The following is a 25,063-nucleotide window of genomic DNA, read 5'->3' on the forward strand; positions in this document are numbered from 1 at the left end:
CATAACGACCCGAGTTCGAGCCCTGACACACAACCAAAAAACAGGTGTCAGTGTACGCTTGTAATCCCAGTTCTGGGAAGACAGAGACTTCCCCAGGACTTGATGACCAGCCAGCCTATCTGAGTAGGCGAGCCCCAGGCCAACGAGAGACCCAGTCTCAAAAACCAAGGTGAACGACTTCTGAGGTACAATACCCAAGTTTTCTTCTAGTCTACACACACACAGGGTTGGGGGAGAGAGAGAGAAAGGAGAGAGAGAGAGAGAGGAGAGGGAAAGAGAGAGAGAACAAGGGAAAAACCAAGATATTTTTCTAGACAAGAGGCCTCTTGCTGCTATGCAGAAAGTACACCCGTCCTCCTTCCTTTCTATGCAAGGCTGTGCTATCTCTAACAATTCACTATAGTAATCTTTAAGATGAAAAAAATGTGAACTCCCAGTTCTCATCGTCACTGGCCAGCCATAACATCCCCACTTCCTCTTTATCCCACATCACTTTCTCCACTCTCCTTCTGTCAAGCCATCTGTAGGAGCCCTTCAAAGACATGGAGACACCCAGGGTAAAGTTTCCAGTGCCCTGCTCTCCTAGTGGACTGCCCGCATCCCAGAACTGGCTACCCTGTGGCAGGACATCCCCAGGGAAAGATATCTCCTAGTAAAGCTGCTCTGTGGTATGTCGTCCCCTAAAATGCCCTCTTTCCATCGCAGAACATATCTACAGAAGGATTCCCCCAATGCTTCTAACTATCTATAGAGGAGGACTTGTTCCAGGCAGCAAATAGCTTGGGGGGTAGGGTACAGAGGAGCAGCTACCAATCCCACACAGAAGGGCTGAGCTTCAAAGCCAGAAGGGACGCTGCCAACAGTGCTCAGATCACGATGAAAGTATAAGCAAGGGCAACAGAATGACATCCAAGGGAGGCTGGGCCTGATCAGCCAGTGCCAGCTGCAGGCCATCAGGAATGCCATATCTTTAGAGCTGCCTGGTGACATATTTCTCCCTAGGGCATGGCCAACTTGTACTTATCCTTCCCTGTGCCTGGCCCTGATATCCTCAGGCGTGGGCTGGGGGGTAATCCTTGTTCCAGGGGCCTGGTCAGTAGCCAAACATTCCAGAGGGAGCCACCAAGCTGGATCCCCCTGTCCCTGGCGTCGCTCTCCCTGCATCTGTGCCTGCCCATCAGGGCTCAGCTGCCCTGGCCTTTGGCTGCCCTAAGCAGGGCCCAGAGTCCCTCGAGTGGGGGTGGGGTAGTCACATATACGGAGATGTTCTTTTCTGCTCCAGTGTCCTTAGAGAAGAAGGCCAGATGGAGGCAGGGATGCTAAAGACAGCCAAGGACCATCAGATCCCTTCCCTCCAGCACAGGAGCAGCCCCAGCAGGCTGGGGGAGGGGACCCGCACTGTCGGACCATTGCCTAGAGCCCAGGGCTCATGAAAAGGTTTAGTTTCAGCAAATCTCTCCTCTAACTTTACAGCCTCCTTTCTCTGTTAACTTCCTCTCAGAAAAGACTCAGAGCACACACATTCCTGGAGATATTTTCTTCCAAAATAAAAGGTCTTTGTATACCTTTTTGAGCATTTAAAGTCCTCTCTGGATGGGTGTTTCATTTCTACCTAGTTTTTCCATTGTTCGAAGCCAACAATCACGTTCCACTGTGGATCTGAACACTAAGGAGAGCCTAGAAGGGCCGCAAGGTGGGGCACCAAGGACGAACTGGGCCAGAATTAGCCACTCGGCCCATGGTTGCTGGCCTATGACCCTAGGGAACCCCACACCACATTACTGGTCCCAGAAGCACTGTCCTATACCACATGGGTCATGACAAGACTCAATGGGCCCTCCCTTGCCAACTGCTTCAACAGCCTCTGAAGTCCAGGGTGTCTTCTTAAACACTGCCCACCTTGCGCCCAGAATATTCCATTTCTAGACTCTCAGATGTGTCCGCCAGGCAAGGACAATAGAGAAATGAGTGCATTGTGACCAAGAGGACACATCTGATTAGCAAGGGGCAACCCGTTCTCCAGAGGCAGCACAGGGAAGCTGACGTCATGGCCACTGCCATGCCTAGGAGGAAGGCGACAGAGGAAAGCGTGTGGACAATCAACTTAAGGCAGCTTTGCTTGAAATGTCACACAATCCGGTGAGTGTGCAGAGCACAGGGTAAGGCCTTCTTCTCCGACACGTTCTGAGGATTACGTCATTAAACAGGGTGTGACGTAAGGATGCTGCCGAGCTGAGAAGGTTTCGGTGGAATCTCCACTTCAAGGGGCTTGAGTTCTGGTCCCAACCCCCTCCTCCCTAAAAGCTCCAGAAAAGTCAAGGGTAACACTGGGGGACAGCAGGTATGTGACCAGTATGGCTGTACCCCAGGGTTCCATGAGAAACAAGACAGAGTTGACCGAAGGTGGAAGGCAGGGGGTCAGCCCCAATGACTAGTCCTGAGCGAGCCTGCTATTCCTAGAAGGGTGTGGCAGAGTTGCAGGGATTCTGTCCAGGGTTCCAGGGAAAGAAAGTGCCATGCAGGGTCTGAAAGTTCCCATGCCATGACCTCCTGACCCGCTAGCTCTCTAGAAGTGGAAAAGACAGCTGGCAGCCTCTCTGGGGTCGCCGGGCTCTACAGAACTTTCTAACATCCCTCCCCATATTCAGAATCACACAGACCTTTCCCTCATTCTCTGTGTGACTTGCCAGGTGTGGTGGGGCTGGCTAAGGGCAGGTAACAGGCCCTGAAGGAGTGGAACCTTCCCAGCCCTTCTCTGAAGTCTGGCAGGGACTCCCCTTGAAGTCCTAAGTGTATTTTAACTCTGTGGGATTCAACTACCACGTGCCAGGATGGCTCTTTTCCCATCTGGCCTCCACTGGGGTCTTGCTCCAGCTCTTGCCCTTTTTCTGGAAACTTCTGTCTCTTAGTGGCTTCAGCTTCTATTCCAACTCTGGCGTATAAATAAGCCAGACTCTGCTACGCCCTGCTTTGCTTGTCCCAGAAGTTCTCGTTTTAACTCTTTCCCCTCTGTGCCACAGTACCCACTCCTCTGCATCCCATCCCTCACACACTCAGACACACACACCCCCGTGTGTGTGTGTTTTGCAGGTCTTCCTCTCTTTCCCCAGGTTCCAACACTGTTCCTCTTCTGCTTCTCTAACAAACTGGTAGTGTTCTTGTGTGCACTTAGCCCTGAAAAATCTGCTTTATGCTTCCAAAAGTAGTTCCCGTGAAAGTAGGAATCTGGCTCCAGCAGAGTGGAGAAGCTGTGTTTGGGAATGGAAGCCTGGAAGTAAGGACTGGAGGATCGTCACAACTGGGGGATTTCCCCCTGTTCTGTCCCTGGTGCCTACATACTTCTCGTATCTGCTGTCCTCATAGCCTCCACTCAGCATCTGCCCCCTTTCCTGTCTGCCCATAGAATTGCCCTTGCCTCGTGTTCTGGTTTAGGGACCTACAAGGGCCCCCTCCTAGGACCTAGTGGGCCTCTGGTCTGCTGCCATCAGGGCCTTCGAGGGGTCAGAGGTGAGTCTGAGTCACAGGAGGATCTGGAGAGATGCGCCTCTAAGAATGCAGTCTCCAGCTAGGACAGTTTCTTATCTTCGCTGCTGGGTAGCTAGCTAGATGGTTGCCTGACCTTCAACAGGGCTATAAACAGCTTGGCCTGTCAGCGCTGATAGGCGCTGCCGAGAACAGCTCAAGACACCGTGCTCCAGGGGCCTGGGAATTCCAGGAATCGCCAGCATAGCCACCCCCAGAATAGTTTCAGACTGTCCTCTGTTCTCTTCCCAAGGGTCCTCTGCTCTCAGTGTCCCCACCTTAGCTGGGAGAGTCCAGTAATACTGACGCTGAAACCGGAGGAGAGGCAGAAGGCCTCTGGACTGTGGCCCAGGCGAGCCTGCCAGGTAGGATGGAGGTCCTGAGAGCAGAGGCCTTCCAGTAAGGAGGCAGGCCTGTCGCAGCCCACAGCCCCCTCATACACTAGCCTCATAGCCAGCCTCCTTTCCACACTATACACACACACACACACACACACACACACACACACACACACACACACGGACAGCACTGTCCCATTTTATAGGCGAGACCATTGAGGCTGTGTTAGAATTGAATAAAGACATTTACTTCCTTCCTAAGGCGGAGGGTGCCACAGCCATGAAGGGGTAAGGTACCACACCTAGCTCCAGCATCTGGCCAGAGGCAGGGGCCCTGGTAAGGACTGGGCCTGTTGATCTGCTCCCTCAACTCTGCTTCCTGGAGAATTGGCTAAGGTGGGGGAAGGGAGGGGAGAGGCCAGCTCAGGTTGCAGGCCTCTGCACCTGTCTAGGATAAATAAAGGCATTTGCCCTCCACCCTAGGGTATCCCTCCTGAATCCCATCTCTGCAGATTCTCAGGCTTAAGTTCACCGAATGAGGGTCTTGGGGATCTCCTACTCAGGTTGATACCATAGTGTCTGTGTGGAGGCCGTAGGCAAGGTGATATCTAAGCTTTCTCCCAGCATGCAGTTGGCAGCTGCTCTTCCTGGGAGAAACACATACCTGCTTTTGAGAGAGGCCAGCTTCCACCAGTGCCCAGACTGACAGGCAAAGAAGCAGGCATGAAAGTTAGGCTGTGTCAGAATGTGTGCGTGCTACCCATGGGCACCTCTATCCCGTGCAAGCCTCAGTTTGCTGGGCTCCGAGTTGGTAACCCCAGACTTCTTGCCTGATCACCCCTCACAGTTGTAGTGACTGTCCCCGGAGCAGGGGACTGCTGAAGCTGGGCAGAGTCCTGGCCTTGTGTCTCTGTGAGCAAACTGTTTCTGGTCTGGAGGTAAGCCGCGGCAGCAAATGCTGAAGGCCTAGTGTTCGCAGTCAGCACTGGGCCTGAAATGCCCAAGCCTAGGATGCCAGACCCATGGTATCTGTAGCACACTAGTTGTATTTCTCAGAAGACTGCCATACCTGAACACCATTGCTCGGGCCACCTTGCTCCAGGTGATTTGGGGTGTGGATCAGAAGTGAGCCAATCTCCCATTGCTCTGGCTTCTATGTTTAAATGTCTCCCTAGCTTTAGCTTCCAGTGCACCCCAACTGCCCTCTCTTTGAATGAGGACATTCTTCCTTCTGTCTAGTTTAAAACCTCTGTGCTCCCATTTAAGCACTGGCCATCTGGGGCCAGGTGGTACATAGGTCCTGAGTGAGGTCATTGCCTTTTCTGGGTACCACTGATCCTGGAGATGAATTTGTTCCCATTAGATGGAGCAGGGAGCACCAGCAATGAGCCTTGGGGATGTTGGGCTCAATCCTAGGCATAGGAAGCCAGAGAGCACATGAGGACGATGCGAGAGGCCCTGTCTTATACAGGGAGGAAACATACAGCTGCAGGAGTGGGCACTGTGCAGAGCCAGGGTTGGGGGTAACCACAGGACTCTCATCCTGACGTCACCACATCGTCAAGCAGAATCTACATGGTTTAGTGTATCCTCTTCACAAGAGCCCCATGGTTTTCAGGGCAGTAGGTCTGGAGGGCAGAGACTTCAGATCTGCAGCTGAGAGGGGAGGGACCTTGTCCTTCCCCAAAGGCCACTCTAAAAGTCTAGCTTAAAGGTGGTCTGAGGGGGCTGGAGAGATGGCTCAGAGGTTAAGAGCATTGCCTCCTCTTCCAAAGGTCCTGAGTTCAATTCCCAGCAACCACATGGTGGCTCACAACCATCTGTAATGGGGTCTGGTGCCTTCTTCTGGCCTGCAGACATACACACAGACAGAATATTGTATACATAATAAATAAATAAATATTTTTAAAAAAGGGTGGTCTGAGGATCAAGACTACTTCAGTGGCAATACTGGGCCCTGCCCGTCTGTCAGGCACTTTCCAGGCTTCTCAGCTACCACGGAGGGCTAGCCCCAGGTCCAAGGCTAGCCTCTGCTGCTCTGTGGAAGAAACGGAAATCCAACCATGCCAGATTCCAGCCTCTAACTTCACAATGACATCCTGGAGTCTCACCCATCCCCTTAAGCCCAGATCAGTCCTGCCAGGGGCTCAGCCACCAAGCAGGTTATACTTGTTCCCTGTATGCTTCTCAACCCTTAAGCCATGGGACCTTCAGATCTACCAGGACTTATAGGGTGCCTTATTTAACAAATACTGAGCAGATAGCAACAGCTATGGCCTAGGGGCTTGGACTACAGCAATAATTAAAGACCTTCTACTTTTTCTTTCAAATATGTCCACCTTTTATCTCTGGGCCTCAGTTTCTCCGACACAATGGAACCACCCTCATACCACCTGATGCTTGGTGCCATTTCCGTGGGCGGTGCTGTTTCTCACTACATCCTACAGGACCCAGAGGGCATTGTCGCAGCCAAGCAAAGCCGTAAGACAGGCATCCCTGGGCTCAAGTGAGGAATACAGGTTTAACCCAAGAGCCACAGGTGATGCAAGGTTTCTGCCAGGCCCGCTATGGCAGGGAGAGGAGGGGCTGGTGTCTTGGGTCTGGGGACACTAGAGACCAGCAACCAGTCTAGCCTGGACTTATATCGTGACAGCAGGGCAGCTGGTGAAACAATCTGTCCATCTACCTACCTGTTACCTGCCTTCCCTATGCTAAGAATGCTCTCTCCTTAGCAACTGCCTGCTTTTAGGGAGGGACTTGAAGCTTGGAAATACCCCAAGCCTACCCTGCTAGGGAAGGGCTTAAGAAGGCCCCACATTCTCTGCTCACAAGACCACCCCCTTTGCAAGATCAGCATTTCCCCTCTGCTCAAAATGCCAGCTATCTGCCCATAATGTCTCGCTTAGACAGGCAAAGTCCAGGGAACAAGCTGGGGTAAGCAAATTCAGCTATGGACAAGATCAGACCAGTCCAGTCCTAGGCTTCAGACCAGAAATAGGGCAGGTTTTGCTTTCCAAGAGCCTTGGGGGAGACAGACTGACTGGCTGATGGCAGATGGACATGAACGAGCCCCCTTCCAAGAATGCCCTGCCCCTTTGGAAATAAGGCTATGGGCAGTTAACACTTACCCGGGAGATAGTGAGGGGCATGTTGAAGTCCTTGCCTCCCTGAAGACGGAAGCCCCAGGGTCCAGGCCCAGTCAGAGTCACACTGTAAGACATTCTGGTGTTGACAGCAGCGGCTTCCTCTGCAGACAAATTGTACAGAGTCAGGTTAGGGGACACGCATGAACCCCACCTTTCCAGACCATTTCTTTGCTCCTATCTTTGTTCCTGGTCCCAGGACCCCGACCCCTGGCCTTGCCTGCTGTATCCCTTGCTGCCTGGCCAGGCTGTGCAGAGCTCCTGGGAGGCTCCTAAGAATAGCTGGGGGTGAATGCCATCGACACTCATATCTGCCCTTGCTGCGCCCATAAATGGACTGTAACCCTACACTGGGCCCGCCTGCCTGTGGCCTCCCAGCCAGTCCACCATGACTCACATGGCTAATATAGTCCCTGGGGAGGGGTGTCAGGCACCCAGAACACCCATCCCTGAGGGGCAGGCAGGGAGGACTGGCCCCCTTTGTGCCCTCTGCGGAGCCCACACACCCTTGTTTTAGTCAGTGGGTCTAATCTGGATCCTCCTCTGGGTAGGGGTTTTGTTAGTCTGTTGTTCCTGGTAAGGACCATGAGTTTGCACCTTATCCATTGTGGGGCCCTGAGGGGCCTTGGACTTGGCTTATCCTCCACAGGTCTGCAAAACCTTCAGTTCAGAAGACTGCTGATTGGCTCCCAGCTCACTTTGATGTTACAGGACCAGACATAAAAATGGCCATGTCATGGCAGTACTTTGAACACGGTCAAGTTCAGAAAAGGGCTCTTCACAACCATTTCCTGGCGGTCCTAAGGGGCCGCTACCTTGGACTGTAAGAGCTGAGGTTCAGAGAAGTTAAACACATCCTCCAAGGTCACACAGGGAATGGACACAGGTTCCATTGGCGCCTGGGCTCCTGTAAATGGTACTCATGTCTGATAATGGGTTCCTGGTGGCTATGGACATCATTCAAAGCCCTGGCCTGGAGTAGCGGGTGCTGCTTGACCCCTCGGGAAAAGGTCTGAAGCTGGGTCTGGTGTTGTCCCAGCCCTGTAGACCCTCTGGGGCCCAGGCAGTTATTCCTGGCTCGCCTGTCTCATTTGTGCCCTGGAAAACTTGACAGGAGCATGGAAAGCTACAGCTGCCAGAGCTGCACGCCAGGCTCCGTGCCCTTTGCGAAGGAATGGCAGCGGGTAGGGGAGAAGTGCCATTTGTTCAGCTGCTAGGACACGGAGTCAGAAGGGGCAGGAAGCATGTGTGGCATGCTTAGCCTACACCTCAGAGACAGAGTGCCCTGGGTGGGGGCCTTGGCCACTTGGGGCTTCGGTTGGCATGACATTTGCATTAAGATACCCTAAAAGCCCGCCTTCCACCAAGAGAGACTCATGATCTCTTCAGATCTCATGGAGTCTGGAGATAGAGGTTCACTCTGGCTCCCAGCTCGGGAAACTGAGGAAGATAGGTTGTGGTGTGGTCTCTTGCTGGCCCTCTCAAAGACACTCGCCTGGAGGACTCGATGCAGGCCTGGATGTGAGCAATTTCCTAGTTGCTACATCTCCAGGCTCCCCTCACCCAGCCTGGCGTACGTGGTATGCATAAGATCGCTGATATTACAGGGTCGCTTGGTGGTTTGTTCAAGGTCACAAAAATAGCAGTGGGAGAAGCTAGGGAGGGACTTGTACTCTTTCCCTTGGTCTCACCACCTCCTTTTTGTTCCATGCAACTCCACCTTCATGGGCTAGGAGGTTAAAACTCTGTCTCTCTCCCCTTCCCATTCCATCCCACCCATCCCATCCCATCCCATCCCATCCCATCCCATCCCATCCCTTTCCATCCCATTCCCATCCCATCTCTTCACATCCTCTGCACTATCCCATCCCATCTCATCCCATTCATATCCCTTCCCTTCCCATCCTTGTCCTATCCCATCCCATCCCATTCTCTGCATTATCCCATATATCCCTAGCTCTATCCTTGTCCCCCAGACCTATCTTTCCTTCCCAGCTGGGGAAGATACAGCCACACATAACCATAAAGAAAGGGCTGACCCTGGACCTAGAGCCCCAGTGAGGCTGACCCTGGAGCCCCAAGAAAGATTGACTTTTAACTTGGAGCCCCAACAAGGCTTACCCTTGACTGGAGCCCCAGTGAGGCTGACTTTGGACCTGAGCCCCAGAGAGGCTGACTCTGGACCTGAACCCCAGAGAGGCTGACACTGGACCTGGAGCCCCAGAGAGGCTGACCCTGGACCTGGAGCCCCAGAGAGGCTGACCCTGGAGCTGGAGGCCCAGTAAGGCTGTACCTGGAGCTGAAGGCTCTTTCTCTGGACTCTGGCACTGCCTGATGGCTTGCTTCTGGGTAAGGGAGTGGGCTGGGAAGATGCTTTTGAAGGGGAAGGCCAGCCTCCCTCTACCTCCCCTGGGAGACCCAAAGCCAGTTGGAGAGCAGCTGGCACTCATGGGCTGGGCAGAGCTCCACACCTCCCTGGGGAGGAGGGGATGGGCTAAACTGGCCTTTATCCCTCCTCTAATTTGCTCCCCTCCAGGCTGAAATGGATTTTCAGGAGTGAGAGTCCTTAGGGAACAGAAAAGGAAGTTGCTGGAGGCAAGGAGACCAGGCCTCGTCTCTTCTCCACGGAAGCACCAATAGACATGTTTACCACAAGAAACCCTGCTTTTTATTTTCCTGTGCTCTGTCAGATCCACATCTGGAAGGAACTTAGATCACTGACACAAAACGATCATGAAGGGCAGGGTATGCATACCTGTATTCAGTGTACATACAGATAGGTACCGATGTGCCTGCCAGTGCCCCTGTATGTGTGAGTGTGGACCACAGTGTGACATGCTATGGGAGAGCTAGGGGTGAAGTGTTTCAGGTGTGCCAAGAAAGTATATGTTCAACTTTTGACTACTGGCAACAGGGGACGCCAGGCTGAACTTTCTGAACCGGTGAGATGTCCGGCCTGGTCACAAAGGCTAGCCAAGATGCTCAGCTCATAAATAAACGTCGTGTTCCCTGGTGCCATCGCTACTGTCATCGCCTGGACAATCACAGCATACAGTGTCTAAGGAGAGGCGGAGGCTGCCGGAAGTGAAGCAGGAGAGAGAGCCTCGGTCCATGCTTCGGGCAGAGCCCAGGTGTGCCAGCTGCACTGAGGAGGCAGGACCACGCTTTGGAGCAGGAATTTTATGGTGTGGGAAGGGGCCGGAGCTGAGTCCAGTGTGGCACAGGAGACAGTGACACCTCCAAAGCTTCCTGGCTTGGGGGATAATCCAGGGTCTGTGCATGTGGTGGGGAGGTGATGGGGCTCGGCACGTAGCAGAAGGAAGGGAGGGCCGGTGGGCATCCTACATCCTGAGGTCCAGGCTGGGGAGCTGTCTCTTGGTCTGAAAATAAACAATACACATCTGTTTGTCTCTAGGAGTGTCTCACAGGGGCAGCCTTCCAATCCCTCTTCACATCTGAGAACACCAACAGGTGAAGGCAACTGTGTAGAAGGGCCAGGCTGTGGTCAAGGTCGCGAGTGAACCTTCTCAAGGACTACATCTAAAAGAAGGAGCCAGCAAAATCTTAGGATGTTTGCAGGGTAACCCCTGGGATATCCTCAGGCTCATAGATGCCTGAAGTTCAAACTTTTATGCCCCCTCTCCAGTTCATCTTTTTTCTGCAATCCCGCACATGTGTGAGGGCTGGCACCCCGCCCCCCCTTTATCCTTGCTGCTCTAAATCACTCATCCTCTTCCTACCTTGTAGCACCAGCTTCCTCAGGAAGTACACCTCACAGGCTTACTGTGCCCACCAAAACCTCCCTGGGGGCACATCAGATGAGCCTCGGCCATACTGCAAAGGTGATTAAATCACCTTTCTGGATCCTTGTTCTCCAGGGTCTGGAGACCCCTACACAGTTAACCACTCCTACCACCTGCCCCTCTTCCTTTCTACATCCCCAATGTTGTCCCCAGGGTCTCTCTGAATACTCCCAAAGTCAGTCTCTCTGTCTGTCTCTGTCTCCCTCAAACACACACACACTGTTGCAGGACACCAAGTTCCTTCTCCTGCACTCCACTGTACTCACTTAGGATGTTCGCACGGACAGCTCAGCCCCTTCCCCCAGGGAAACCCAGGGAGTTACCTCTGTGTGCTTGTGACTTGATGTCAGTGTTTATCACTTGTGTTTGGCAACGGTTGATGGCTGACCCTCAGTGCTAAAAGCCCCTCCCCATGGTCCTGCCTCTATCCAGGAGAGCTATTGTCTTCAGCCATTTCCTGATCTTCATAGGCCACTACCAGGCTTTGACTCTGGCCTCTGTGGTTGTGCATAGTGCCTGGGATACAACGTAGGGGGCAGGAACTCCCCTATTGCAGAGGCAGCGGCAGGCTATTCATAGGGAAACAGCATAAGGACAGAAGACCAGAGAAGCCTGTGATCCCGGAGTGGCTAAGGAAGCCCAGAATACCTAGCAGCTGATAGGGGCTACGGTGAGGGTAGGGGAGCTGCCAGCTGAGGGGGAGGGCCTGCCTGGGCGCCTGTGCTCATGGCATTTCCAGTGTTCCAAAATACGGCCTTCTCTAACACCATCAGCATTCCCTTCCATAGGCACTGGGGCTGACAGCTGGCCTACTTTTTATAGCTACAAGTGTTCTGGGTGACATGGTGAGCTCGGGGCATTGGCAGTGAGCACTGACACAGCTTGCAGACCCCTCCCCTGGGTATGTCCAGCATCAGCATCATCCAGAAAGGTGGATGCCATCTACACCTCATCGCCCATACAACACAGAGGCATCGCAGTGACAGGCAGCATATGCCAGGAACTCAGTCCACACATGCATGAGTCGTTCTCTGACGCAGACGGCATGTCTTCATGAGCACATATGATTATAACTCTCCACCTGTCATGGCACAACACAGCCAACCGCACGTCATGCACACATGGTCACGCAGTCACATGCGGATGCTCCCCCAGTAATAGACCACGCTCAGGCCCTGCTAGGGATGTCTGGGAATCACAGAGCCCTCCAAGTGGGTAAGGCAAAGCAGGGATGTATGGGAAGGGGGTGATTCTGAGAGTCCTGGTCACACCGCAAGCCTACCTTTCTGGCCACTTCATAGGCTACCTGGCCTGGCTCCCTACCCCTTCACAGACTGACAGGTACCTGGAGGCCAGAAGGAGCCCTGGCTTCTCCATCTTCCAGGTCTTGACTGCAGAAAGATTTTCCACTTGTGTGCTGGCCAGCCTCCCACACTGCCGCTGCTTCTGTGTCTGGCCAGCCCTGGGGAGGTGGGAGAGCAACTTTGAGGTGAGAGGGACAACTTATTTAGAGCATGCTCACACCTCCTGCTGCTCCAGCACCAGCGTTCATTGAAGGGGACCCATGACATCATTTGCAAAGTTGTCACCAAAGCCCAGGAAAGAACATACTGGTGTTGGCAGTGTTTGCCTGCTTAAGCATGTGTGTATATAGATAGGTGGCCTTCATGAGAGTCAAGGCCTCTGTTACCAAATAAGACAGACTCCCCATTTTCTACTAATGGCTTAGAGAGCCCAGGAAGCTCTGCATTTAACAGAAGGCCTCAAGGATAAAGCAGTGGAAGACAGCTGGGCAGTCCAGCCACGCTGGCTCTCAGATCACACAGTGAGGATGGGGTAGATCAGGGCCTGAAGCCAGGTCTGATCCCAGGCTAGTACTTCCCCGTTTCCTGCACCATGTAGCTCTTCACACCTCCTGTAAGGTGGTGGTTTAGTGCTAAGGAACCAGGACCCTGCGTCAGCTCTTGCCAAGGGGAAAGAGGTGACTTAGAAAGCCCATGTTTAGACTGGACTACTGCTGGGTGACTTCTGACCGCCCATCTCTTCTCTGGGTATTCCTGGTTGAAACAGAGGGTGCTGTACCAGAGGTTAGAAGAGGTGACGTGTCCCCCAGTCTAATATGTGGTCTGGTAGGAAAAGGAAAGGTGAGGTCCCAGCCGATGAGGGCCCAGCATCCTTACCACCTCACTCTCAGAACCCAGTGACTCTTGCCGCTTCCGTCCAGAGATCCAGCTGAGGTCAGAGGATTGGCTGCTCAGTGTGGAGCGATGGGTAGAGCGGTAGCTAAGGGAGGGGTGGCTGCGCTGGCCTGGCACTCCAAGAAGCACGCCAAGGCAGGGCAGGTGCTGGGCAATGGCTGCCCTGCAGGAGTCACGTAGCTTGTTAGAGCCAAGGGTCATGAATGGGAAAAGGAAAGGACACACTGATACAGGTAATGGACAGACAGATGCTGGTAATGGGGATAGACAGACAGCAAGGTGAAAGCGACTCATGCACGCCCAGGGTTGGTGGGATTAACAAAAGAACCAGGGAGTGGTGGGCACAGAAGGAGAGCCTTGGGTACTGGGTTCAACCAACCAGACGTCCCCTCAAATCCTAACATGGTTGCCCTAGGCCACATCTCGGGAATGGGCGCCATGGATACACCTAAGTACTATGGGCTGGATGGACTGAGGTTTGACATCACCAGACTGAAAACAACTCTGAGGGCCCACGGCAGTGCTTTGCTGTCATTCTTAGTGGGGTTGGAACCTCATTACCTCAGCGTGCTGCCGGGGACCTTGGTGGAAGCAAGCGTGCCCTGCTGGGGTCTTTGCAGGATGTCACAGCCTGGGAGCTCGCCTTTGCATAGGAAGTACTGCTAATGGGTCTGCCCTGGCTGCCTTATGACCTAGCTCTGTAGTTAGAAATGGCTTCCACGTAGGTAGCCATTGATAGCTTGTAATATATGGGGGAAAAGAGGGAAGCATGCTGCAGACCCTTTGCAGCGGCGCTAGCTGCACCAAGATGTTCGTAACCCCCTCCCCAACTGATACACATATAAGAAATCAGAGAGACAGATAACCTCTACCTTCTGTAGGCTCAGGCCGTCCATGCCCCTAGGTGGACCTGGAGGCCGGAGGGGGCCTCACCTGTACTTGGGGTGAGTGATGGCATACACAATGGGATTGTGGATGGCAGAAGCCTTGGCGATGACAGCTGGCACTGAGCTCATGTAGGGCGTCAGGATGTGCGAGTACCTAGGACAGAGAAGGTGTGGGGTCCCCTAATTCAGACTCGCCCTTGTCTCCGTGGCTGACTCTGCTCAGGCCCAGACTGAACCATGCCATCCAGCCTAAACCAACATAGCCAAACCAGCCCCATGTGAGAGACTGGCAGTGCTAATGAGGATTCTGGCTTAAGGTGGGTAGGAAGGAAGCTAAAGATGGTGGAGGGTGAGGTTCTGGGAAGAAGATACGGCACACCAGCAGTGGCTGGGTCCCACTGTCCCTTAGAATCTGTGGAGTCCACAATACCTCTCTATGTCACTCAATTGTCCCTGGTCTTCAGATCCTCTCATGCAGAAATGCTGCTAAACCCTCACCCCATCTTGTACACTGTCCCCTTGGATGTCCTAGGGAAACTTCTGGTAGGCCCCTGAAGGAGACTGCATTGTTACTACTCAAGAAGATTGGTACCCAGATAATCTCATCCTCACAAAGTGCTCTGGAAATCTAGCCCATGCCCGTCCTGCTGAAGGTGCCATGGTTACTGCACTCAAGCCACAGAAGGTACTAGAAAGAACCTCTTTAGCGGTCCATTCTTAAGTAGCAGCAGCTCTGATTGTGCACCCATGGCTCGGGATAAGGAGAAACCTGAACCTCAGAAATATCTGCATGTTCCCAAGGAGACGGAAAGTGTTTAGCCAGGGCTCCCTCAATATATCCCCAAGGCTTCCAGGAACTGGATAAACCTCATGGGGAGAGGTGTGTCACTTGGGGAGTGTAAGACTGTCAAGCTAGACCTAGGGTGTCAGGGTGGCTGGTTTGAGTCAGGCTAGAGGGAGAGGCTACCTGGACCTGTGCCCTAATCCCTGAGACTGGTGCTATGGCTCCTGCTCACCCAGCAAAGGCCACCAGGGCCACAGTAGAGTAGGGAGCCCAGGAGAGCACGAAGAGGAGGATGACAATCAGTGCCACCTTGGCCATCTTCCACTCACTCTGCAGTCGACGCCACTGCCGCCGCCGTCGAGGGGACTCGCCGCAGCCCTCACAGGCCCTAGGGAGGTTGCATCTTGGTTGTAGCAAGTGCCAGGGTCACAGCTACTGGGGACATATAGGAGGGGCCGTCCTTTCCTACACAGGCAGCTCTGACTTCCAGAAGGTCCTTTCTCTGAGCCTCAGCGGCCCTCCTGCTGCCAGGACTGAGGTCTTTGAGCCCTCCTCAGGGGATATTGTCCCTGGAGACTTTCCTAGGTGCCCTCATCCCACAAGCACGGGAGTTCACTGGTCTTAATCCACCCGCATCTGAGTACGTTCTTATGGGGGGACCCAACTGTCTGTGGTCCAGCTCCGAACAGCACACTCACCGGCCTGTTTCCCGGATGGCCCTGAAGATGGAGATGTAGCAGCAGATGATGACGAGCAGGGGGAGGAAGAACACGAAGCAGAAGAGCAGCATCGTGTAGGCACGCACCCGGGGTGTGAAGGTCATGTAGTCCCAGGAGCAGGACGTCAGCAGCCCCTCAGGCACATAGGCACCTGGGAGCCAGGGCAGAGGCTCAGCCTTCGCTGTGCTGCTGCTCAAGGCGCCTTGTTCGGTAGGGGCTTCAAATGTGGAGCCTGGGGTTCCTAAATACAAGCTGGCCCCAGCCATAGGCCTACCCTGCCCAGAACTGAGAAAGCCAGAGGCAGTTGAGAGATGTGAGGAGAGACTCCCACGTTGATTCTAGCGGGGACACCAGGCTAGCATTGACTGGAGCTAGCCCCTCTGTGGGTCCAGGGTTATGATCCTCAGGGCCAAAGCCTTGCTATTTGTCCTGCCTGCTGAGGCCTCTGGCTGGTCCGACTCACTACAAAGCCAGCACAAAACATGTATCCCTGTCCCCACCCACTAGTTCCCATATTTGGTGACAGGCTCCCTGACTGATCCCTTAGTCCCTGATAAAGCACTCTGAGCTTCCCCCAATGATGGCAGGTGCCCCTGAATTCCCACCTGACTGAAGACTTAGTGATCCATGAGGCCCTCTGCCGGTTGGCCAACCCAAACTTCCTTTAAACTTCCTCTCTCAGGCCATCTGCCCCTCACCCCACTAGCACCAGCCCACTTACTCCAGCCGAAGAAGGGCGGCAGGCTCCAAGCCAGAGCATAGAGCCAGACACCCAGCAAGACAAGGGCTGTCCGTCTTTTGGATCCCATCCCAATGGAGGCCAGTGGACGTGTGATCACCAGATAGCGGTCCAGGGCTATGGCTGTCAGGGTGATCATGGAAGTGATGCCAAAGACAGCCCCACAGAAGGCATAGAACTCGCAACCTGTGGGTAGACCCACTTCCTTAAGGCCCTGGGAAGAAATTCCCAAAGGATGGAACAAACTCAGCTCCTTCCCTGCCTCCCACAATACAGGACTGAGCCATTTCCACCCTGCTGGCTTGCTACATCTGGCCAGGCTAGCAGGGATATCAAGACCAGAATCCCATTTTCCTGTTCACTCAGTCACAGAATTCAGTGTGCTGCCCGCTGTGCCCAGCAAGAGCAAACCACCTCTCCTGTGCCACCTTCCACTGCCGTGGCATCTCCCTGTTAAGACCCCTTTCTCCCTATTGCAAAAGCAAAACAAAAGGGAAACCCGAGTGTCTACCTGTCTCCCCAAAGAGCCACTTCTTATAGAGGCTGCTGGCGAAGAAGACCGGGGCCTGCGTGAACGACATGAAGAAGTCGCTGACGGCGAGGTTGATAATGAACATGTTTGCAGGTGTCCGCAGGCCTCTGCTCCTGTGAGGTCAGAGGAGAGCAGGGTATGCTTCGCAGTCCCTCTGGAGCTATGAGGGTCTTCCCTCACCCTCAGCTATTCATGCATATGCATGCACACTCATGCTAATATGCTAAATGTCCATGGGGACACAACCATGTTGTGCACGCACATACAACCCCCCACACATTAAAAGACACCGGCTCTTGGGCCACAGGCATGTCTCTCAGTCCAGCAGGTCTCACCAGTAATATGGACTAAGAGACCTTCCACGGCCAGTCCCTCAGAGTGGAGTGAGGAACACTGTCTCCAGAAACAGCGGTGCAGCCCAGGAGGCTGGCTCTCGGTCACACCCCTTTCTTCTCACCCTCAGGATTATTCCCTCTGTGTGACTCCCTCTGTCTCCTTGGACAATCCTCTGGCCCCAGTCTCCCAACAGTGTCCTCTGGCTACCCCTCCCACTTGCTCTGATACCTTCTTACTATCTTCTTGTGCCTCCTCCTTCTCTTCTTCCCTTTTTCCTTCTTTCTCCTCTTCCTCCTTCTGCTGCCCAGTTTGGCCCTACCCTGCTCAGCCTGCTTCTTCACTGTTCACTCTTGAGGTGGCAAAGAGCCCAAGACCTATGACTCTGACCAAGGGACAGATACCTTCACAACCCTCCTCCATGGGGCAGATACCTTCACAACCCTCCTCCATGGGACAGACACCTTCACAACCCTCCTCCATGGGACAGACACCTTCACAACCCTCCTCCATGGAACAGACACCTTCACAACCCTCCTCCATGGGGCAGACATATTCACAACCCTCCTCCATGGGACAGATACCTTCACAACCCTCCTCCATGGGACATACACCTTCACAACCCTCCTCCATGGGACAGATACCTTCACAACCCTCCTCCATGGGACAGACACCTTCACAACCCTCCTCTAGCACAACTCATTTTCAGATTTGCTCCTCAGGGAGACATGATGGTCCCCTTTTCCAGAGGAGAGTACTAAGGATTTGGTCCCCATCACAGCTCAGGAAATTGCAAAGCCAGGATTCGTTTTCCAATCAATGCACAAACAGGAGGAACCACAGTGATGGGGAAGCCATGGTTCTGTGTTGCAGAGAAGACATGGGGGCTCAGGGAGAACAAATGGCTGGCTGAGTCCTTCCACTGGTCAGCGATGGAGTCTGAGGTCTGTATTAACTTTCTAGCCTGCCTGCTTTAACCAGCAGGACAGAGGGGAGGAGTGCAAGGGTGACTACTAGGACTGGATGCTGGGAGTTAGAGGATCCTGGTGTCCCGGGAAGTTTTTCAAGGCCGAGGGAGGATTCCTCTGGGAGCAGAGGATGACAGAGGTGAACTTGGAGCAGGGTAGAATAAACAGGGACCTGAAGGTCCTGGAGTACCTTCCTGCCTCATGGTACACCTGAAGCCCAGTGGGCATGTGTGTGTTTTTCAAGGTTCCCTGCTATTTTTTCCCATTTTCATCAGCTTGAAAGTTGACACCTAGACCTGCTATGATAGAAGGCATGGTCCTTGCTTCTCTGCCCAACCTAAGGTGCCCTGGACAGAGCCAGGTGATCCTTTGCCCTTGTATTCTGCCCTGTCTGCATGGCTAGATACACACAGTGCCCTTGACCCAGCCCCACCAACCAGGCACCTGCAGAAGGTGTAGATGACTGTGAGATTGCCCAGCGTCCCTGTGAGCCCCACCAGCAGGATCACCGTACCCAGGGTATAGTGAGCATGGTCTGGGACATCGACTGTGGGGAAGGGGACCCAGGCAGCAGCCTCAGGTCCAGATGCCTGTGAAGAGAGAAAAAGGAAGGCATCACCTACAGACGCCCCTGGCAAGGAAGAGTAAGTTCCTAATAAGGCAAGGGGGAAAACTCAGGTCCAGGTAAAAAAAACTATTACCAAGCCATAGGAGAAAGTCCAGGTCTTCCAAAATTTAACCCCAAGCCCCCATATGCGTGCAGGTGCTGGGCTCCTAAATGCAAGCTTAGGTCACCTGCTGGCAGTTGGCAAGACAGATGGGGGCCTGCAGAGCAGGGACATGGCTCGGGTGACCTTGAGTACAGCCTGCTCCTGGGCACTGCCCTCCCAGTGTAGGGACAGACACCCCATCGCAAGCCTCAAGAGAGGACTTGAAACCCCTGTAACATAACTGAGTATTGACATTGAAGCCTGACAAAGAGGGAGAAAAACTTTCCACTAGAAAGAAAACTTAGGCTCCTCAGTGGTCCCTGCTAAGAGGGCCTTGTCCTGGGAGGTTAGTATATGGGGACTGAGAAGAATATCTCCCAGGGAGAGGGAATGGTCTGCTCTTTGTCCTGACCAATATCCCACTCGGGCCTGAACAAATCCAAAGTCTGGGCGTGCCTCCTTCCTGTAAACTTCCACAGGGCATCTAGAAAGAATAGATGTCACCAGTGCCTGCCTTTCTGGTCCTTCCACCATCTCTGCAGATGAAGACATCGCCCACACTTTCTTTTCTGAGCCAATTTGTAGGGAAAGCTCAGAGAAGTTCAGTGATACCCCAGGTCTTTTTATCTAAGTTCAGACCTTTTCTCTCTCCTGTCAAAGTGAGTGTGGGAGGCAGGGCTGGGAACTGGCGTCTCTGCACACACACGCACACACACACACACACACACACACACACACACACACACGCTCCCCGAACTTACCGTGGGACTCACAGACAGAAGCTGGGCTTTTGTGGAGACAATCTGAGTGCTGTTCCAATGGCTGTGCAGGACAGTGCTGGCTGTAAAGCTGGGATCCTGCGTTAAGCCTGGTGGGACTCTGGGCCCTGAAGGAGAGTCCATGGTGAGACTCTCAGAGAAGTTAAGGGCATGGACAGCTCCGGGACTGGTCCGCAGAGTTCCAGCTCTACTCCATCCTCAGTACTGAAGCCTGGTCCAGCGGCTGCCTGTTCTCCTGCCTGGTGGGCGTAGATCCAGCTTGGAGCTGCTCTCTGGCTATCGACTGCTCAATCTCCGATGAAGCGCAAAGGAGTGAGCGTGCAGTGGCAGAATCCCTCCACACTTTTAAGTAGGGAAGAAGGGGACTACGCATGCTCAGTGACTCCCTGGTCTGGTAGTCTCAGAAGTGGGTCCCTGATGAGTCCCGCAAGGCTCTGATGGTGGTGGCATGGCCATGTGTGTATATGTGCATGTGCATAGGGACACTGGCAGGCTCAGTCCCTGGACACTGGGCAGGAGGCTTTGTCCTTGCACTCCCTTTCTTCCTAGAACTCGTGAAGAATGGTCCTGTTTGTTCTGGGGGTCATGGTGGTCACTGGGGAGGAAAACCTATGCAAGTCTATGGCATCTTCATACTCCCTGCATGGAGAAAGATTCTCTAATGTCATCTTCTTGTCAGGGACAAGAAGTGGTATTTAGGGGGGGGGGTGCTATTTAGGGCTGTGTACCTGTAGTCTTCCTGGCGTGAGAGGCTGAGACACAGGGATCACTTGAATTCATTAGTTTGAGACCAACCTGCGCAGCAGATTGGCACCTTGTCTTTACAAAGAAACGTAGTTTGCAGGTTGGAGAGATGGCTCAGGGCTTAAGAGTGCATGCTGGTTCTTTCAGAGGACCCAAGTTTGGAGCCCAGCACCCAAGCCTCTAGCCCCAGCCTCTGATGCCCTCTTCTGGCCTCCTCCGGTACCTGCATTCATAGGCGCACACACACCCACATGCAGATATACATACACGTAAAAAAATCTTTAAAACATTTTTATATATATATAATTAAAGAAACTAAAATACCAAGGCTCATCGGGTCTGTCTCCTTCTCATGTCTGGGGGCATGGGCCAGGCTTCTGTCACACCACGGAGCCAAGGACAGGGTCAAGGACCTACTTCCTCCTACTGTCCTTTCTGATGATGTTCCACAACAGTTTTATCTGGGAGCAGGGAGCAGCCAAGCTCAGGTACAAGATAGTCAGATCCTGGCTGCCAGAGTAAGGAAGTGTCAGAGAGCACCAGCTTCCAGCTTCCCAGGGACTTTGCTGAAAGTTAGCTTTAGGACCCGGCAAAGGGTTGGGGGAGGCTTGACCACATAGAAAGTGGCCGTCAGGGGCAGAGAAGAGCAGCCATTGGACCTGCGTCCTTGATAACTGCAAAAAGCGTACAGCTCTGGCCACCAGCCTCTGCTCACATGCAGCTCCCCAAACCTTGCCTGTCCCCTGCTCTGGGTTCCAGTTCAAACAGACCTTGTCACCATCATCAAGGAAGCACTGCCGAGACCTGGGACGTTCACAATCATCTGCACAGCCTCCTTAGCACTCATCAGAGATGTCACTGGATCAGGTCCCCTCTCTCCCTGGGCCACAGACAGGCCTGTTTTGTTTCCTTCTGTGACCCTCCCCCTGTGTAGGGCAGCACCCCCCCCCCACTGTACAAGGGCACACAGAGCCCCCTTAACCCTTGCTTTTAAGGCGTGACCTGAGGGTCAGCCACTCAAAACCCGTGGGACTCAGGTGATAGTAGGGTGCACGGCTTTACCCAGGGCTGGAAGGAGCTGGGACTGTCCAGCAGGGTGCCCGAGAAGAAAGATGCTCTCAAGGGGCCTGCAGCTGCAGAGCGGAGCTGGAGGTACAGAGAATTCGTCGCTGTCTTCTTTGGCCTCCTGTCTTCCTCCCCGGAAGTCTGCTAAAGGACTGGAAAGATGTGGCGCCTTGTGACACTGAGCTGGGCAGGGTGATGGCTAACAGCAGCTAGCCTCCATGTGCCGCCTCCCCACCCCTGCTACCCCTCTGTGGCTGTCATCAGTGGGGTTTGTGAATGGCAGTACACCTGCAACACTCTTGATCTTTGATTCCGGTTTAGGGGGTCCCTTCTGAGTGCTGGTTTGAGCCATGCGAGGGGCAGCGGTGCCAACCTTTGGCTTTGACTAGATGCTGTGGTGTCTCTGTTCATCCCGAGCCACCCTGGCTTCAGCATCTGCGATCCCGCTTCTCTCCCCGCCCCCATCCCACCCCTAGCCACCGTTCTAAGGGAGACCAGGGGCTTACAGCCCGCACCACCTGAAGCCTGCTCTTTACGCTTCCACAGCATGCCTGGCAGGAGGTGGGAAAAGCTTTTTAGGCCTCTCATCCCCAGAGGGGCAGCCAGGGGCATGGGATATGGGAAGTCTAAGAGAGTTGAGAGCCGGGTAAGAGGTTGCCACAGCGACAGGAGTGTATTGCTCACTTCACGTTAGACCCACAGTGGGCCCTGGGAAGGGGCGGAGACTGCACTCTGGGGGAGCACAATCAAGCTGGCATCACAGACACTGTCCACGGGGCCCCTTGCTGGCTTTATATAAGGGTCTTCCAAGCCCCAGAATTCTTGAAGAAAAGTCTCTAAAAGTCCTCACCAGAAGATCTGATTGTGAAACCAGGGAGGAGGCTCTTGGCCCCTGCACAGCATCCACAGCACAGGACAGCTCCACCCCATTACAGGCAGAGGTATTGTAATTCCAATTCAAGTCTTCCAGGCCTCCTCTGGGAGATTGGCTCCCTCACCCATGGGCTATATGGTTACCCAAAGGCTCCTGGGAAATTCCAAGGAGCTGTTTCCAGGGGAATATTAAGTGTCATAACAGGCACCAGGCCAACAGCTCACCTGGGGCCTCCTTTACCTGGAATGGGAACCTCTTCCTCACGGCCCAGGGGAGGGGCTAGAAACAAAACCTCCAAGGCTTCCTTTTGCTGTGGTACCTGTGCATCTCTTCCTCCTTCCCTGTCCTGGGCCTAAGGATGCTATTCCCAGCCTAGGCTACCCAAGGAGCCAGATGCATGACCAGTACCCTGTGAATGCCCGGAAACATCCAAAATCCACCCATTTCCTCTGGCTTTCTCCTCCTCACGCCCTCACATGACACCCTTCAGGGCCCCCCGAGTCCCCTCCTCTGAACCCTATATTAGTCAAAGGAAACAAGAAGGGGAAGTGGTGACTCCTAGGAGGCGGGGAGAATGTGAGTCTACTATCACATTCCTGTCCTCACAGAACATCTGCAGCGCTTCCTGATGGTACCTACGTTCCTGGCCTAGGCTGCTGGTCCCGGGTACTGAGCCCTACAATCAGTGATGGATTTAGTCTATCTGTGCTGTGCTAGTTAGTGCAGTCTGGAGCGCTCCATCATCATTCTGAGATTGGTATTCATTCATTAAGAGTCTGTAGCCTGGATTGTCGTCATTCATTCATTAAGCTTCTTATAACCCGGGTTCCATCATTCATTCATTCATTCATTCATTAGCTTTTGTAACCTGGGTTTCCATCACTCATTCATTAAGTTTCTGTAGCCCAGGTTGCCATCATTAATTCACTAAGCTTTGTAACCTGGGTTCCATCATTCATTCATTCATTCATTAGCTTTTGTAACCTGGGTTTCCATCACTCATTCATTAAGTTTCTTTTTTTTTTTTTTTTTTTTGATTTTTCGAGACAGGGTTTCTCTGTAGCTTTTGGTTCCTGTCCTGGAACTAGCTCTTGTAGACCAGGCTGGCCTCGAACTCACAGAGATCCGCCTGCCTCTGCCTCCCGGGTGCTGGGATTAAAGGCGTACGACACCACCGCCCGGCTCATTCATTAAGTTTCTGTAGCCCAGGTTGCCATCATTAATTCACTAAGCTTTGTAACCCGGGTTCCATCATTCATTCATTAAGCTTCTGTAGCCTGGGTTGCCATCAGACACAACAGCTGCCCTTGGTGAGCTCAGTGTCTAATTTGGGAGGGGGTAATGTTGTCGTGTTCCAGAAAGCAGCCTGGTCTTCCCTCTGGCAAACATCCTATGGGGAAGCACAAGTAAGAGAAAGTGAGACAGGGGCATCAGGAAGCACAAAGTGAAGGAAGCAGAAGTAAAGGCCCTGACGCAGACTTTTATCTTGAAAAGTGACCGCACACCCAAGATAGACATGTGGGTATGGGAAAACCTGCCATAAGGGCAGGGTGACCCTGTGTTTCACATCCCACTGCCCACTGGAAGTGATTGCACGTTGCCCGTTTTAAAGATAGAGCCACGTTCCTGAAAGCTCCATTATGTCCTTGCTTGTGCACAAAACACCGTGGCCTACGCAGAGGTTTATATACACAAAGATCGACTCTTTTTGGTTCTGTACTGTTATAGAGGGAAAACACGGAGCTTTCTCAATGTAGTTCTGTTGATCCAAGTCATTCCGTGCAAAGGAGGGCATCTTTGTGAGAGAGAGAAGAGGAAGAAGGGGTCCGTTTTGATTTATGACAGTCTGGAGTAATCGCTGACAACCGAGAGGGCAGAGGTGTCAAAGACAGATGAAGCGGGACTCTCAGAGACATTCTCAGCCGGAGTATTCTGCCATGGAACTCTGGACCTGGAACTGCTCAGGCTCCACGCCACCAGCCCTCACAGGACAGTTCTGCATGGAAGCTGCAGTTCTCTTTCGCTGTAGTTGTCCGCATGCCAGCTTTACAGCAAAATTGCAAAGCTGCAAGCCATGTAGGTTTTCTTTTCCCCTCAGGCCTGGCACTGTCTTGGAGGAATTAGGAAACGAAAAGCTTGTGAGAAAATATGTGAGGAAAGTTCCCCAAAACAAACTCAACTTGAAAATTGACCACACATGTAAGATAGCCATGCGGGCATAGAAAAACCTACTGCGTGGGTGACCGCGTGTTTCACACACCTTGCCATCCCTCTGCCCCTCACAAGCGGTTGCTTGCTGAAGACTGATCTTGTAGCATTTCAGCTTTGTTGCTGCCTGCCCCAAAGATCTAGGGAGTGACACAGAATCACACACCTCTGAGCTCCTTGCCCACAGACTAAACATAGAACCATAGAGCCAGCATATGTTGTGATGTTCATGGACCGTCACAAATGGTGACCCCTCGACGTTATCTCACCCAGTGATGATCTGTGAATTGACTTTGTGATGCTGGTAGCACAGCGAAGTCAGATATATATGGGTGTATGTGTGTGTGTACTGTATATATACGTGTATATATGTGTGTGTAAGTATATGTATGTGGGTATACACACACACACACTTCTTGGAGCATTTCCTTGTCAAAAAGCAAAGCAAAACCATGATAAGACCTGCTTCAGAGGCCTCCCAACTGCTTTCTTTTGTTTGTTTTTGTTTTTGGAGACAGGGTTTCTCTGTGTAACACCCTAGCTGTCCTAAAACTATCTCTTGTAGACCAGGCTGGCCTCAAACTCGCAGAGATCCCCTGCCTCTGCCTTCCAAGTGCTGGGATTAAAGGCGTGCACAACCACCGCCCAGAAACCTCCCAACTGCTTTAAGAAACACATGGTGGCGCTGGACACTCACCTTACCCAGAGTTCAGGTTC

At 53.1% G+C, this 25,063-nt stretch overlaps 2 protein-coding genes across 7 annotated transcripts in view; both read right to left on the reverse strand.

Moving 5' to 3' along the window:
* The window catches only part of Ldb3 (LIM domain binding 3), a 55,973-nt gene extending 48,676 nt beyond the window's left edge, over positions 1-7,297 (reverse strand). For all 6 annotated transcript variants that reach the window (XM_041662722.1, XM_041662721.1, XM_041662720.1 and 3 more), the window contains exons 1-2: positions 7,224-7,297; positions 6,989-7,107 (exon numbers count right to left, since the gene is read on the reverse strand). In XM_041662722.1, coding sequence (XP_041518656.1) covers positions 6,989-7,081 — 93 coding nt within the window. In that variant the 5' untranslated portion in view covers positions 7,082-7,107; positions 7,224-7,297. The remainder of the gene's footprint in view (positions 1-6,988; positions 7,108-7,223) is intronic.
* Positions 7,298-10,262: 2,965 nt separating this feature from the next.
* Opn4 (opsin 4) lies at positions 10,263-19,578 on the reverse strand. The gene is made up of 10 exons (XM_041663087.1): positions 19,438-19,578; positions 18,411-18,556; positions 16,645-16,778; positions 16,116-16,319; positions 15,374-15,545; positions 14,908-15,063; positions 13,938-14,045; positions 12,987-13,167; positions 12,152-12,268; positions 10,263-10,383 (listed from the first exon to the last, which is right to left on the reverse strand). The coding sequence occupies exons 1-10, from the start codon at positions 19,576-19,578 to the stop codon at positions 10,345-10,347; spliced, it is 1,398 nt and encodes a 465-aa protein (XP_041519021.1). The 3' UTR covers positions 10,263-10,344.
* Positions 19,579-25,063: the final 5,485 nt, after the last annotated feature.

The sequence above is a fragment of the Microtus oregoni genome, unplaced genomic scaffold (assembly GCF_018167655.1).
Source record: "Microtus oregoni isolate MIOR12 unplaced genomic scaffold, Mior012 000013F_ref0000133, whole genome shotgun sequence".
Lineage (NCBI taxonomy): Eukaryota > Metazoa > Chordata > Mammalia > Rodentia > Cricetidae > Microtus > Microtus oregoni.

What these genes read in the sequence shown, in the direction of transcription:
- Opn4 (XM_041663087.1), bottom strand. Translation starts at nt 19,578, where the DNA reads ATGGACTCTCCTTCAGGGCCCAGAGTCCCACCAGGCTTAACGCAGGAT. An exon ending in GTCATCTACACCTTCTGCAG is followed by an intron (nt 16,779 to 18,410) that starts GTGCCTGGTTGG and finishes CTGACCTCACAG; the next exon opens with GAGCAGAGGCCTGCGGACAC. An exon ending in GGGCTCCTTCTGGCCTCCAG is followed by an intron (nt 10,384 to 12,151) that starts GTACCTGTCAGT and finishes GTTTATTTTCAG; the next exon opens with ACCAAGAGACAGCTCCCCAG.